The following is a 16,915-nucleotide window of genomic DNA, read 5'->3' as shown; positions in this document are numbered from 1 at the left end:
CCACTAAGCAGAGGAACAGGCTTCCAAGCCTGTCACTTTGGAATTTTAAAGCTGTCCCGGGCAGAAGACTAGAAAATACACAGTAGGGAACACTGACTGTGGAACGGAGAGAAGAGAAAGGAAGAAAGAACCATAAGATCAACCAGTTCATTCTTTTCTCTATGTTCTGATTCGCTAAATCTGAACTGATTGCGGAAAATATGGCATATACTAACGAGACATGAAATAGCCCTAATGAAAGGAGCTGGGTAGGGGCTGATGGGTAGAGAACTACATCCCATACAATATATATCTTGTGAGAATTATTCTGGGATATAGATTGATGGCTGGTCTACGCTACACAGTTATGTTGACATAAAACAGCGTATGTCAACCTAATTATATCAGTGTCTTCACTACAGCCTTCCTCCTGCCAAAGTACACTACTATACCAACATAACTACTTCACCTCCACAAGAGGTGAAAGGCTTATGTCGGCATCGCGTCTATGTAGACACTATGTCCTTTACATCGGCTGTTGGCTGTCTTGTCAATTTCACATCAGCCCCCACAACACCCCAGCTGGGAGCCTGTCAGCCTTGTCAATTTCACAGCTGAAAGCTTCCCTCACTCCTGGGGCAAGGAGGTGGAGGGGCAGCTGGGGTCCTGGCAGGGAGCTGCCAAAGGGGATGAGAGTCCAGTCTCTCAGCTCCCCACATTGGCCTCTTAGGTCAGTGGAAGCGCTTCTGGTGAGGACATGCACCACTGACACAAGGAGGGTAGTCTGGATGCACCACTGCAGTAATTACTGCGGTGGCTGTAAGTCAATCTAATACAGGTCAACTTACATTTCTAATGTAGACACAACCCAGGCCTTAACTTGGAGAGACATAGCAGATGGCTTTTAACTTCACACACACACACTTTTAAATGCAGATGAATATAACACTATTAAACTGACAACGCTCATACTTTGTGTTGCATATTGAATTTCTGCTTAAGATACTTAAGTTATGCACTGAAAGCACACAAGATGCCATGTATTTCCATCTTTTTTAATCTAATCTGCATACCATATAAGATATCTGTTTCTGTTCAATTACTAAGAATTCAGTTTAATCCCAATTTTTAAGTGTGTATAGGAGGCCAATCATATGAGCATTTGTAGATTGTCTTTTGAATTAAAAAATCTTTCTTTGAAGAAAGAATGACCTGGATAAACAGAATAGCAAGAAACCGAAGAATTGTGGAGAGAAACCAAAGAACAGAAGTTTCAGTATCTTTAGGATGTATTCTTGTAATTTTGTAAGCTAGAAGCTATGCATTTTAAAGAGCCTGAACAGTAGAACCATACTAATTTATACTATTACCTGGGGAGCTATTGTAGATTGTGAACTCTTAAGAATTCAAGTAAGTGAAAAAATACACTGAAAAAAATTATATACACATCACAAGATGCAACTGGATTTTTCCAAGTGTAGTTTAGCATTAATTTAATACTTTCTATGCTAACTAAACTGCAGTGGATTTTGTAATGATAAAATTTTGTCTTGTGATTTGTTAGTAATGTGATCATTTTGGATGGATACTGTAAACATGAAGCCCAAGAAGTGAAGTAATGTCTTCCCAGCATATTCCCACTCCTGGTGCACATCCAGCTGACACACTTGTCATGGCCAGTACTGATAACCCACTCTGCTCCCAGGCAGAAAATGACAGCCGACACCCGATTCTGATGAGCTGTGGAAATAAAGCAAAGGATCCGAGCACTTCAGATAGAAATACTTCAATCAAATCTTCAGTTATACAGTTAGAAACACAGGTTGAAAGTGTTACCAGGAAAAAATGTAATAATTGCAGGAAGAAATAATTTTACCTTCACTGTCACACTTACTGCAGCCTCAAAGTTTGATAAGGTTAGCAGAGTTCTCAATTTATTTTGCATTTTCCATCTCAGTGATTGGCCTTTAATGAACCAGGCATGTCAGAAAAAGAAGTCAGCTCATTTGAATTTTCCTTTAATTTAGTGATTTCCCTCGCATAGAAATGGGAAGGTTCCTCTCCTTTGAGTGCATGTTGGCAACTGAACTCCAGTGAGAGCACTCTGTACAGTGCTGAGATCATTTAATTAAGTAAGAAGATGTAGATGAGACAGAAGTGAAAGAAAGAATATAGGGGGAGAGTGTATTAGAGATACTTCTTTTGGACTGAAATGTAAAGTCATCTGCTTTTAGGATAAAGGGGCTTTTGTAGCTTTTAAAAACAAGGTCTCTCTTTTAAACAAGAAAACCCTTTTCCATTAGAAGACAACAGGAAGTCATAAGACAAGCTGTATTTTGTTTTCCTATATTTTTGGCCTTCAGTACAAAGTCTTCTGTACATCATCAAGTTATTAATTAATAACTATGGAATAGTAGTGACTGAATTTGGCTGTATATTCTTTAGAAGGTATACTAAATAATGCCTGGAAAGAACCTTGCATCTTTCATCAACATTAGTTTTAATAGAGTAGTCCCCTCTACTGCCAGAGATACCTGATGAATGGGGATCTTGTATGATTTCATTCTTGCTGCATTACTCAATTCTTACTACTTGAACTAAGACTTAAGAGCACCAGTGTTTAGTAACAGGCATTTTGGCCTAATTATTGCACCTACATAAGTACTATCCTCTATTAGGATAATCCCAGCAAACTGTATTTAAAAAGAGCAGACCTCCTCCTCCCCCTCCCCCTCATATTAGGCACTAGTAGTGTATCAGTTTCCTCCCCTTTAGAAACCAAAGTCATCTGCAGATTAAAGCATCCACAAATGTATTACCACTGTTCAGTGCTGAACAATATAACCAGAGTTAGAGACATTCAGCACATTAGCTTACAGTTATGTGAGGTTTTAATATAGCTCCTACACTCTCAATTCTTTGGGGATTGCTAGCTCCCAACTGTGATGATCTTCACACTGCAAATGTTGCAGCAACCATCTCCCACCCACAAACGTCTAAAAGATTTGGGTCAGACTGCGTTAGAGGGTTTTGTTTTCTTTGGCTCTGAAATTAAAGCTTTTCAGAAGGAATGTTCTCCAGAGCTAACTACATCACAATGAAGCCAGAAACTTTGCAGTAAGACTATGTCAAAAAGTTAATTTTAGATTTTAAACATTCTAAAATCCTATACTTGGGCTACACAAGTTGATCTTATTTTGATTAAAAGGTAATTACCAGTAATTTACCAATATCTTTCATATTATTAAAGTCAGAGTCAATGTCTGTATTTGGCCAAGGCTTAATTATGAAGATGCCTCCCAATGTATCAAATGTTTTAAAAATCTCATCTATGAAGTAAATACATTAGCAAAGATCCCATGCTGTATTACCTGGGTACGTCTTGACAAAGTTCATCTTATTAAAGTCTTCTGAGATATGGAATTCCTAATACCAAGGAAACACAGTTAGAGTAAAACAGCACATCTTCTCAGGCTGAAATGGGAATCAGACTGTCTGAGGAAAATCTTTGGCATCAAGAACACAGCAATAACCTCATATAAGGGCTGGTCTACACTAAGGGGAAAAATCGATATAAGATACGCAACTTCAGCTACGTGAATAACGTAGCTGAAGTCGAAGTATCTTATATCGATAACTTACCCGTCCTCACGGCGCGGGATCGATGTCCGGGGCTCTCCATATCGACGCCGCCACCGCCGTTCGGGGCGGTGGAGTTCCGGAATCGATAGAAGCGCGTTCGGGGATCGATATATCGCGTCTAGATGAGACGCGATATATCGATCCCTGAAAAATCGATCGCTACCCGCCGATACGGCGGGTAGTGTAGACGTAGCCTCAGCAACAGACTTAAGCTGGCAGCCAACAACAACCTGTCATGCTACAAAAAGATAGGTTTGTTCTCAGGGCTTGTGTACACTTGAAACACTGCAGCTGCACCACTGAAGCACTTCAATATAGACACTCACTACAGCGAAGAAAGGGATCCTCCCATTGCTGTAGTTAATTCACTTCCCCAAGAGGCAGTAGCTATGTTGGTGGAAGAATTCTTCCATTGACCTAGTGCTGTACGCACAGGGACTTAGGTTGGCTAAACCAGGTCACTCAGGGGTGTGGATTTTTCACACCCTTGAACAACATAGCTGGGTAAATCAATTTTCTAGTGGAGACTAGCTCTTAGAAGCCACAGGCTGGCAGATACTACACTCAATACCACGCTGACCACAGACTAAAGCGCAGATTTATTAGTATCAGCTACATGGAGATGGATCACTCATCTTTTCAGCAGAGGATTTGCATTCAGAATCAAGTCAACCAAAGACAATGTGTTGGAAGGAAAAAAAGGGAAAATTTCATCAGGTATTGACAGTTACAAGGTGATACAGGGTGGTAGGGTATTTGTAATGGTTTCTTATGGAAGTGAAGCTTTTGTTAGTCACAAGTTTTCATCCTTTCTCTGAGGTTAGTTGTGTGTTCCCTCCACCCTTTTCTATTAGCAACAGAGGATTGCTCTCTGCAACATTTTTTGTGGGAGAAAGTATATGTTGCAACAAAGGGGGAAAAACAAGCGTGTAAAAACATGACAAGAAAACAGGAGACACAAGGACAAAGCAGGAAGGATGTAGCCTCTGCACCAAGGAATGAGGTGAGGGATGCATGGTTGGGTGATCCCACACAAGGGACAGAGAAAGGCCTGGACACTAATGCCACAGAGCAAGGTGTGCAAGAACTATGGACTAGAATCATACACACAAAGACACGAAGCCCTACAGCAAGGAAACTGATGTTACTTCCCCTAAAACACACAAACAGTTTTCAGTTATTCTATAGTTTGATTTAAGTATAAAATAAAGGGCTGGATATAGGCTGGCTATATATACTGCTCATGGACAATTCACTCAAATCTGCAATTATCCAGCCACTACCAAAGAAGCTTCACAATTAATTTGCATTCTTAAAAGAAAACTGCAGCAGCAATAACTTACCATAATGGCACCATTATCCTGGCCTACAAATATTCTTCTGCTGTCATGATGATAAGCCATAGCTGAACAAGGAGCTGCCAAGAAGACCATCACAAGACAATTGTTAAAGTACATATCATATCACAATTAACACTGAATGTTTTTGGCCTCTAGGAAGAAAGATGCCTGGTTCCAATAAGCAGATTGACAGTCAAGCTCCAACTGAAGAGCTGGTCTTATTTTATTGTGTGTATCTTTTCTTTGTTTGAAGCATTTAATTCCCTGTTGCTAGGCTAAAGCAAGGCACAGTAATGCTGTAAAGGAAATACACCCCATTAATTCCAGCCACAAGCTGGAATGAACAAATGGAATTTGACCAGGGCTGAAAATCTGGCTTGAAGAGTTCATACACAGAAGCTGACATCTAAAAGTGAGGCTTGCTATGTTATCTCAAGTTCAAAGTCTTTGAACTGCATGACAAAGCAACTATTCATGACCATCAACATCTTTGAGTTGTCATAAGGTACCACTGGAGGAGGCAGACTTCAGGGCAGAAATAATATTTGATCACGTGTTAACCTGATGTCTGACCATGCATTTCAAACCTTGCACATCTGTTGTGGTAAACAATCATATTTTGCGATTCTGTTGGCAGCCATGCAAAAAAACAAAACAAAAAAAATTATAATCACATGAGAGACAGGCAGGCTATTCTGAGAGCCCATTACAAAACCAGAAGAAACTTCAAAAAGGGAAGAATGTCTTTAGATATATTTAGTGAGAGAGAACGTGGTGAACAGAGCTACAAGACCGATAATGAAAAAGGAATTAAAAAATTGAATGCAAAAATAAGTAAGGGTGACAAATCTACTTCATCACAATTTCTACATCATAATAATGATAAATCATATGCAACACTAGACGTCTTTTTGTGGGAGAGAGGCTCTGATTTACTGTTTCTTCTCTAATACACCTTGGCAGATATTTCTTTGCACCTCTAATGCAACTTAAAACGTAACAATTCTTTTCCTGCTTCCTTTGATACATAATGCTAGACAAGACCATTCCAATAATCTAATCTGATCTCCTGCATAACACAGGACAAAGAACCTCACCCAGTAATTTCTGTATCAAGCCTATAACTTCTGTTTGAGCTATAGTAGGTCTTTTAGTCTTGATTTCAAGAGATGGGGAATCCACATCATTGCTAGGCAAATTGTTCCATTGTTTAGTTACTGTCACAGTGAAATGAGGACCTTATTTTTAGTCTGAATTTGTTCTGCTTCAGCTTCCAACCCCCTGGATCGCCTGTCTTTCTGCTAGATAAAAAAAAAAAAAAAAAAAAAAAAAAAACGACATCAAATCTCTTTCCCACATAGGCATTTGTAGACTGTGATCACATCACCTCCTTAAACTTCTCTTGGATAAACTAAATAGATAGAGCTTGTTTAGCATCTTATTAGAAGGTTTGTTTTCCAGACCCTGAATCCAGGGCGGATAAAAAAAAACCTGATTTTTTTTATTTATTTAAATCAGATTTTTTTGATAAGATGCTTTGAGAAAAATACCTATCTAAAAGATCTTTTTAATTAAGATACATTATAGCTCAAAGATATTTCATCATGGAATAGGGATTATAAATTCTAGTTCTATAGTATGAGACAATACATTCATGTAATGAATAAGAAAAGTTTTGTAAATGAGTTTCAATAGTTCATGGATTAGGGACCTGATTTTATGGGGTTCCAGGGGCTTCTGTATAGATTTTTTGGGTTAATCCATCTATCTCAATGGGACTCAGTGCTCAGTCTAGAAGATACCATCAGAGATACTTAGTTTTGCAGTTCTCAAACTGTGGATTTGTGTCTCCAGAGATAACATGCTTGTTAACAAAAAACACGTTTTTACATATATACGAGAAATAACAGACCTCAGCCCTATTGTCCCTCTGCAAATTTGTGTACACAGTCAATCCCTTACACCTCTCTAAAAGCAAAAAGTTTCAAAAAGTTTAATGAATAGAAGATTGTTGGGGTGGAATAGATCTGGACAGGAGAAGAAGTCAAAATAAACGTGAGAAGGGAGGGACAAGCACTAGAAACAAAAGTGAAACTGCGCAGCATATTCCAGAAGTCTTGAGGTCTTTCTGAGGGTAGCCTTCATTGATTTGAGATCTACTATACCATGCTCTCACTAGAAGGGAAAACCTATCATGGCAGCAGGCCGTAAAAGAGACCTAGTTTGGGAATAAGAACCCTTCAAGAAATATGTTTGCTGATGATGTTTTAAAGAAAGTCACACCCGTGAACTGGAGGAAGTCAATTAAACACTTGGATTCAGAGACTGTTGAAGTGATAATCTCACTTTTAACAGAAGTAGCTTCTTCTGGCAGCGTGGAAAGAGTATTCTCTTCCTTTGGACTAATTCATTCCAAACTGAGAAATCGTTTGGGACCTGAAAGAGCAGGAAAGCTTGTTTTTCTTTTCCAGATTATGAACAAAACAGGAAAATGAAGGTGAAGACGACTGAATTAACTGCAGAAGCCAATATTTTAAGTTTCTCATGTTGATGTGACAGTCAATTTTTAAAAAAATATTTAATTTAACTATTTTAGTTAACAATTTTAACAAAAACAATCCTGATTTAAAAAAAAACTTGAATATTTAACTAATTTTTTTTAAAAAACACCACATGCTTGTTTTTTTTAAATATACATTTCCTGTTGAAGAAAAAAATCCAGAATACATAATGATGTTGTTTTAGTTAAATAAAACAATTTAAATGTCTGTCTGGGGATGCCCTCCTCCTAATGCAGCATGGCAAGAAAATCCTCCAAATATTAATGATTAAAACTGTTGAATTGGAGATATTTATGAAGTCACTGGGAGGTGAACTATCTGCTTCAATTACCTTTGGTAAATGAAATAATCATTTTCTGATATAGCTGTAAAACCTAATCTGAAAAGTTTTCAAAATAAATCACTTTAAAAATGTATAGTGTGTACCTCCTAAAAATTAAACCTACATCTCTCTCTGAGTTGTGAAGAATATGTATTAAGGTTATAACAACCAACAAGAATGCACTTTTACGTAGAAATCCATGATTAAATTGAGTCATCCTGATTAGTGATTTAAATCAAATCCACTCTGCTTGAATCATTCTTATAGCTCTTTGCTGAACCTACCTGATTTTTCAACATTTTGTGTTTTTAAACTGGACACCAGAACTGGACACAGAATTCCAGCAATGGTCTCACTAATGCCATATGCAGAGATCATGCCACCTCCCGAATCCTTCTTGATATTATCCCTCTTTTACATCCTAGGATCACATTCACCCTCTTAGCTACATCATCATATTGGAAGCTTATATTCAACTAGTTGTGTTCTATGACCCCTAAACCTTTTAGAGAGTCACTGCTTTTAGGATACAGTGCCCAATCTTATAGGTATGACCTACATTCTTTGTTCCTAGATGTATGACCTTGCCTTTGGCAACATTAAAATGCATGCTCAAATAAGCCCACCAAATGATTCAGGTCCTTTTACCTTTCCACTAATTTGTGTCATCTGCAAATTTTACCAGCAATGATCTTATATATTCTTCTAGACCATTGACAGAGATATTGAATAGCACTGGGCCAAGACCAGATCCCAGACAGACCCCACTAGACTACTATTCCCTGTTTACAATTACTTTTTGTGAGCTATCAGTTATTCATCCATTTAGTATGGGCTGCATTGATCTTCACGATGTTCCTCCGCAAAACAGAATGTTACGTGGGAATACATCAAATGCCTTACGAAAGTCTAAGTATACTATGTTTCCACCTTTATCAACCGAACTCATCTTAAAAAAAATATGGTAAATTTTACAAGATGTATTTTCCGTAAAACCATACTGATTAGCTTAATCATGCTAGAATCCTATAATTCTGACTGCATCCCAGATCAGCTTTTCCAAGGCTGGGATTTTGCCTGGGATTGATGTCAGGCTAACTAGCCTACAGTTTCCTAGGTCCCAAATTACAACCTAATTTTTGTCAAACATTAGCTTTTTCCTAGTCCTCTCGACCTTTGTTTTAAAGGTTTAATGGCTGAGAAAAAATGATGCTGACGCACAAGTTCAGCTCAGCCTATAATTAAGATTTGTTAGTTGGCATGCAGCTGTCCCAGAGATAAGAGCAAAACATTAAGGCCAAACCCTGCAGTCCTCAGTCAAAACTCACACTGTCTTCAATGGTAGTGTTGGTGTCACTAGGCATGACTCTAGGTAACTCAGGAGGGTGGAAAACCATAAGTGTCAATGAAGCCTTCCTGTATTAGGCCTGAATGAACTAAAGTCACTCCATGTCTGACCAAAGCTTTTCCATGTTTGAACTTTAATCAACCTAACAAGCTAGCAACAGAGACTGGAATGTGTAACAGCTAGTTATCAGGTGCAACCCCACTCACACCGCTACTAGGAAATAATAATGAGGCCTGCTTGCTCCTGGCTAAGGGGCAAAATAACAGATCAAAGAGAGCAGGACAAGATAACAGTTCACAGAAGAGTTACTAACAAGCTAAAGTGGTTGTTGCCAAGTATGACTTAATTGCTTAATGTAATTGCTATTGCAAAGTGTATTTGCTGCATGGGAATGGAAGGTGGGGAGAGAGGGTGAGTGGGCGGGGGGAGGATAGAAGAGGTTTAGTTAAAGTTATGTATAAAAAAAGAGAAAAGCTGCTTGTAGCTGGGTGTTTGATTTGAGACGTGTTTGTCTCCGAGAATCCCGCTTTGAGATCTCCAATAAACTTTGTCTGCCTCTCCACCTTGGTGTGTTTATTGGAGCGAAGCACACCGGTCAACGAACCACTGTTGCTGTCCTCGGGCATTCTGTGCTGGCAACAGTAGCTTTGGTTATACTACAGGGTTTGGCCCTATGTTTCTGTGTATCCTACAAACTGTCATGGCTTAATACCATTTATGTAAAGCATCTAGGTAGCAGCTCTATATTTAAGTAGCTATTCTTTAGGCAGAAATATTAAAGCAGAACAGATTTTATGGGCAATACGTTCAGGTTCTAAGAAGTGATGCATCACAACTAACAGTAAGCATTTCCCCCTGTGATCAACTCCTAAATATTTAAATACACTTGCAGGACCACGTGCAATAGCAACTTCTGAGTCCAATAATATTACATAGATAAAAAAGATGCTCTTTCAGTTTTTAATTTCTCATTAAGAGTTTTAAGGCTAAACATTCAGAATCCAGCACACACCCCTAGAAACATTAAGTCACATTCAGACAAAGAATTTGAGAGTGTTCCTTTAAAAAATGTGTGTGTAAGTGTAATGTTACCAAACTATGAGATCATTACTAAAGATGCTCCCCATTGTATGAGTTGGCACAATGTCCTTTAAAACACCACGTAAGTCTGAAGAACTATTTTGACAATTAGTACATTTATGCTGAAAAGTTAAAAACCCAGCAAATATTTCTGTTTCTGAGCTTATCTACAATTAGTGTTAAATTATTGCAATTCAAAAGGGGTTTTGCATAGCCTAATCACAAACAAATTACTAATGTTAAAGAAAAGCAATAACGATTCAACAGATCCACAGAATGGATTTTATGTTTGGCTGAACCTAGTAAACACCACTAATACATCACAACATTACATTTATGTATAGTGTTACTTACATGACATTGTGTGGTAAATGCTGGGCCAGTACTGGCCACTGTCCCTTTTCAGCCATACTCGAATTGTTCTGCAGGATGTAGGGGAAAGGAGGAAGAAAAAGAGAAAAGTTGTAAGCTTGTGCATCAATTGTTACACCTATACTGGTGGGGGGTTTGTAGTTTTATTTATTTATTTATTTATTTAAAAAAGACAAGTAACCCCTCTGCTTTTCTACTACCCAATTTTAATATGGCACAGGATAATGCTTTCATAGAATCATAGAATTCAAGATCAGAAGGGACCATTATGATCATCTAGTCTGACCTCCTGCAAGATGCAGGCCACATAAGCCGATCCCCCCACTCCTTAAGCAAGCGACCCCTGCCCCATGCTTCGGAGGAAGGCGAAAAACCTCCAGGGCCACTGCCAATCTACCCTGGAGGAAAATTCCTTCCCAACAGCTTCCTCCATAGCAGTTGTAATGTTATCTGAGTAAGTATAGGAGGCTTTGAGGAAGACTATTTCAACCCTTCTGTCAGAGACTAGTTCATTACATCTATTATATATTCTTTGTCAGTCAGAATCAAAGAGAAGAGATTTAAGCCTGATTCAGGAAGCATCAGGTCATCCTACTGTCAAACCAGACCACATTTTATATATAAACATCAAATGTATGTTTATACTACATAATTATATTCAAACTAACAGATAGTAGGTCACAAAGATCAGTTGGGTCACCTATTCTGATTCTCTGCATTTTTCAGGTTGACTACTGTTTTATCTACCCTGGTATCAAACAGTAGCAGTGATGGTGGATCAATCCCTTCCTTTTGTAGTCCATTCCACTGCATAAGATGCTCAACTTAAAAAAAAAAAGTTATATTTACTACTGCTACAAGTGGCCTAAAACGTGGCAAGGATTACGAAAAAAATAAATTCCCAATCTCCCCGTCCTCCTCCATGCATAAGCTTAGATTACTTTATGTATGACCAATTTCCCTGTTTTGTTGTTAGTTGCACATGGCCTCAATGCACAAGCATGAGATCATGAACTGCTGAGGGGAGCTCCCTTGTATATAAAATGCAAATAAAAAAGTGTTGATCTGTTTAAATTAGCAACAAAACCAGAACAGAAATGGAGACAATATGCAGGTTTGTGCACATAAGGCCTGCTCCCATTGAATCCAATGGTACAGGTCCTAAAAGAAGGGAAAGGGATGGAAAAGTGATCTTCAAAAAATTTAGTACTATTGCTCCTGTGCCTGCCTGAAGGCTTTTTCGGGGTGGGTAGGAAGAAGAAGAGGAAGAACAGCTAGCAGCAGAAAACCTGTATTTTTATATGATAAATATCTGAGACATGACATTTAAAAGAGGCTTCAGCAGAAGATTAAAAAATAAAAATTAAAAGATTCAAGTAGACAGTGTCACTAAGATTTTTTTTCCAGTCTAGTTTTAACTTCCGCTTTTCCAAGGCTTTGCTAGCTAGTCTCCCTTTTTGTGGCTGAGAGTAATTTGGGCCTCCATTTATACTATTATCTTGAAGATAGTTACAGATTACACTCTGAGGGAATGAGGAAATCACATTTACAAGATACTACTACTGAAATGTGATATTAAAAAAACAAAAAACAAAAACTGGCACTGTTTTCACAAATGGTTGGATAGAGTTGGTTGATTGTTTTGGGTGGCAGGGGGATTGGCAATTTTATTGCTTTTTAGAAGAGTTATGTCCTGTCACAAGTTACAGCAAGCTTACATTTTCTGCTCACCCACACAAGGCTGTTAGACAACTAAATTAAATTTTAACTACAATAAAAGAAAAAAAGAGGACAAATAGATATGGCATTTGAATTAATGTATTTTCAAGGCTGGACTACAGTGTATTATATTAGAATTCCAACTAAAAATTTTACATAAAAAAGCTATTCAGTTTGCAGTTCATACTGGTATGAATGCCATGTCAAAACTTTGCCAAAGTTAAAGTTGCCAACGCATCCACTAACTCAGGCTATTTTGTATATGAATTATTAAAAAGTTATGTCATGTGACCACATGTCCAGCCTTCCTGGGGAAAATTGGGTATCAAGCTGCTGTTCAACTTTTATTCAACATGTCATCCCAGGCCCCACACACTGCACTCCACCCAAGCCCCTCAGTTCTATAGGTTATCTGTCACAAATGTGTCTTATTTGAAGAAAGCAACATGGTTCCCCTACTATCATCCACAGCCTGCGGCAAGATCCAGAAATTATGCTTTACAGAAGTAGGGGTTGTTTTCCCTCATTTAATAGAGCAGATGTGAACCATTCATAACACTGTTCCCAAAAAGTCCACATGCTCCTTCCATTTGGGCACTGATATTAAAGAAAGAAAAAAAAAAACCACCGTTATTTTTTCCATAGCTTTTAGAAAGTTTGGATCATTTTACCTGCTGCTTTTTATGCAGCTTCATCACACTCACCAAAACAGTTTGAAGAATTTCCAAGTGCAGTTTTCAGATGCACTAATTCAAGCCTCTTTCACTTTTGACCAAAGCCCTTCAATTATCTTTGTTCTCAACTGACAGAAAAGTGAACTGCAGTAATCATAGCAAATAAACATTCATTACAGATTTTGCAAGCATATAGCCTTTGTTTCCTCTCAGGTCTCTTGTACATGTCACTGTTCTTGACAACAGTACCATGATGGCATAACATTGCCAGCTTGTTGCTAGTCAGATAATTTCTTGAGAATGTGGTGCATATAGTATCTGTTACAGAGATATAGTTCCTCTCATTGTCTCCAGCTATGTGGCCTTCAAACTGCAAAGGTCAGCCAAACAAAATCTTAGAAAATTTCTTTTCATTTTGATTTAAAAGAAAATCCAGATGAGAATTAAACCACCAATATCAGGTTTGCATTTTGCAATAATTCAGGACTGATGAGACTACTATTGCTCCAGTCCCTCTGTTAGTACTGGGAATGTATGTTATGAAGCACAGCAAATTTTGAAGAGATCCTTGTCAGCAAAGACTAATTATACAGCCAACACTGATTTCTCCACTTCTCCTTTCTTTGCCTCTTAGATGTCTGCAGCTGCAGTGCTCTTCCTCTTCCTGAACAGAGTGAACTTCTTGGTAGTTGATGCCAATTCTAATACAAGAAGAGACTAGAATGAAGTGCTCCTATAGCAAATAATGATCTTTCCACACATCCCTCTTATGTACACTATTCATGTCAAGAGTTATACAACATTAGAGTCAAAATCACTCATGAACCCCAGCTCTTTCACTATCAATTCATTCTCAATCCCATTTTATTTAACAAATGGTCCAGTGCTCAATACACAGAACTAGAACTCCGGGGAATTTGATTCTTGCTTACCCTTCCATAGAGTTCTGTAACTGCAGATAGCATCACTCAACTTCTCCGTAACCTCAGATTCCCTTATGAAACACAGAGGTAATACAGACCTATTTTACATGGATGTTGTGAGGCTAACTTTACAGATCCATTAATGTGGATACTACACAAGTGTAAAATATTCAATTACACTGTTTATTTCAAACAATCATTAAAAGGATACTCTTCTGGGATGTAATATAAAGTGAAAAGTGGCTAAGCTAAAGTAGTAGGCCCTCCAGGCTAGAGATATTACAAATCATAGCTACATCCAAATGTGAATTTCAGCTTGTACTCATTGTGTGGTATATATGACATGCATGAAAAGGTTAAATTTAAAATAAAGTATTTTTCAGAAGCTGTTACAAACCATACTTATTGTGTCCTCAAGATTTGATCAATGGGAGTTTCTCACTTGGTGTTTCATTGGTTGAACATTTTGTCACTTGAAATAACCTCCTGAAGGCATTAAGACCAAGGAAAAGTTCTGGATGGAGTTCTGCAGAATTCAACGCATGCAGTTCAGCTAAACTCCAACTTATTTTTTAAACCCCTCTGAATAATTAGGTCTACTATTTAGGAAAAAATGCAAGGGCCAGGAGTCTGGGGGAAAAACAAAAAAAAAAAAAACACACCTGAATGCAAGTTTGCATTTGTGCCATTAGCAAGTCTTAGCATGCAAATATTGGCACAATCACAAATACCATCCTCTAATTTAAAAGAAGTGGCACTTAATGACTTTTGTTTTAAATACTAAAGAATTCTGATGGGCTAACAAAGATTTCAAGGCAGGCACAATTTTCTGTCAGACCGAACAACTTAAATCTCCAGCAGAACACTACCATGAACATGTTTCCAAAACAGAGTATTAAAAAGATAGGTTTCAGAGTAGCAGCTGTGTTAGTCCGTATCCACAAAAAGAACAGGAGTACTTGTGGCACCTTAGAGACTAACAAATTTATTTGAGCATAAGCTTTCATAGGCTACAGCCCACTTCTTCGGAGGCATAGATCTAATTCAACCAGTGTCCTTGAGCTTGCACAGCGGAGTTTGCAGCCTAAACTTGAAATGAAAAGTTGTAATAAGCTATTAGGCAATGTTAGTATTAGCACATCTGAACTGAATTAAAGTTCACATTAGATATTAAAATGTGATTTTCATATTTGAGTTGGAGCAGCCTTGAGAAGACTGAATCAATATTGAGACCAAATTGTGCTAGGCTCTCTGTAGACATGGACTGATGGTACGGTAACTCCTCACTTAACATTGTAGTTATGTTCCTGAAAAATGCAACTTTAAATGAAACTATGTTAAACTAATCCAATTTTCCCATAAGTTTTAATGTAAATGTGGGGGGGTAGGTTCCAAGGAAATTTTTGGGGGCAGACAAAAGGCATTATATACTGTACAGGACTGTACTGTACTGTGGTAGGGAGGTGCCCCTGGCTTACCCCTGGGGATCAGGGCTGGGGGTGCAGGGTCTGGGAGGGAGTTAGGGTGTGGGAGGAGGCTCAGGGCTGGGGCAGGCAGGAGGTGCAGAGCACTTACCTAGAGCAGCTCCTGTTTGGTGTAGGAGGTGTGAAGGTGGTTCTGTGCAGCACAGCACCGCCCCCATGGCCGCGATTCTGGTAGCTGTTCCCCGCACCCCCGGCAGGCAGGGCCACCCGGAACGCAGAGGCTTTAGCGGCTCCAGGGCCCTGGGCTAAGAGGGCTCCGGGGCCCTCGCCTGCAGCTCTAAAGCCCCTTTCGGAATGAGGCCCTGTGAGCACGGGCTGGAGGACTCAGGAGGAGCAGGGGCAGCCAGCGGCCGGAGAGAAGTGGTGCATTCCCCTTCGCAGGGCTGCATTCCGAAAGGGGCTTTAGCACTGCAGGCCAGGACCCCAGGGCCCCCTTAGCTCAGGGCCCTGCAGCCCCTAAAGCCTCTGTGTTCCAGGTGGCCCTGCCTGCTGGGGGTGGGGGGGCAGCTACCAGAATCACAGCAATGGGGGCGGTGCTGTGCTGCACAGAACCACCTGCACACCCCCTGGACCAAACAGGAGCGGGGTGGGGGGGGGAGCTTCCTCACTCGCTCCCTCCCTCCCAGAAAGTCCTAAGCACCACCAAACAGCTGTTTGACAGCAGGGGAAGCACTGAGAGGGAGGGAAGGAGGTGGAGAAGAGGAATTTGTGCAATGCTCCCTTATAACATCGTTTGGCTGACTTTACAAGGGAGCATTGCACAACTTTAAACGAGCATGTTCCGTAATGGAGCAGTGACGCAACTTCAAAAAGTTAAGCGGGAGGACGTTAAGTCAGGAGTTACTGTTCTTACATAGCTTCCATTGCTATGGTATCTGAGCGCCTCAGTTTAATGTATTTATTTATCCTCTACATCCGTGAGATAGAAACATATTAACCCCATTTTACATATTGGGAACTGAGGCACTGAGAGATTAAGTGACTTGCCCAAGATCACACAAGAAGGCTGAGGTAAGGCAAAGAACTGAACTCCAATCTCCCAAGTCACAGGCTAGCATCCAACAAGTGGGCTAATCTTTCTTCTGTACATAGATGCAGTCCCTATTTCAAAACCTTACAATCAATATTGCTTCTTTCAAAGTTAATCCTGTAAGACAGAAGCCTTCAGCCACCATGCACTACTTTCAGAAGTTATGGATATATGCAACCTTAATTTAGAGATGCATTTATATAGGCTACAGAAGCAACTCTTCTTCCACTGTCTAAACCAGGGGTCGGCAACCTTCCAGAAGTCGTGTGCCGAGTCTTCATTTATTCACTCTAATTTAAAAAGTTTTGCATGCCAGTAATACATTTTAACATTTTTAGAAGGTCTCTTTCTATAAGTCTATAATATATAACTAAACTATTGTTGGATGTAAAGTAAATAAGGCTTTTAAAACATTTAAGAAGCTTCATTTAAAATTAAATT

At 39.2% G+C, this 16,915-nt stretch overlaps 1 protein-coding gene across 1 annotated transcript in view; it reads right to left on the bottom strand.

Annotated features, from left to right (window-relative positions):
- Positions 1-16,915, bottom strand: part of WDFY1 (WD repeat and FYVE domain containing 1) — a 48,996-nt gene that overhangs the window by 25,110 nt on the left and 6,971 nt on the right. Inside the window, exons 2-5 of the mRNA XM_039487973.1 lie at positions 10,627-10,694; positions 4,965-5,038; positions 3,351-3,405; positions 1,569-1,719 (exon numbers count right to left, since the gene is read on the bottom strand). Coding sequence (XP_039343907.1) covers positions 1,569-1,719; positions 3,351-3,405; positions 4,965-5,038; positions 10,627-10,694 — 348 coding nt within the window. The remainder of the gene's footprint in view (positions 1-1,568; positions 1,720-3,350; positions 3,406-4,964; positions 5,039-10,626; positions 10,695-16,915) is intronic.

This window comes from Mauremys reevesii, linkage group 9, assembly GCF_016161935.1.
Source record: "Mauremys reevesii isolate NIE-2019 linkage group 9, ASM1616193v1, whole genome shotgun sequence".
Lineage (NCBI taxonomy): Eukaryota > Metazoa > Chordata > Testudines > Geoemydidae > Mauremys > Mauremys reevesii.
This window is presented reverse-complemented; position numbering and strand designations above follow the sequence as displayed.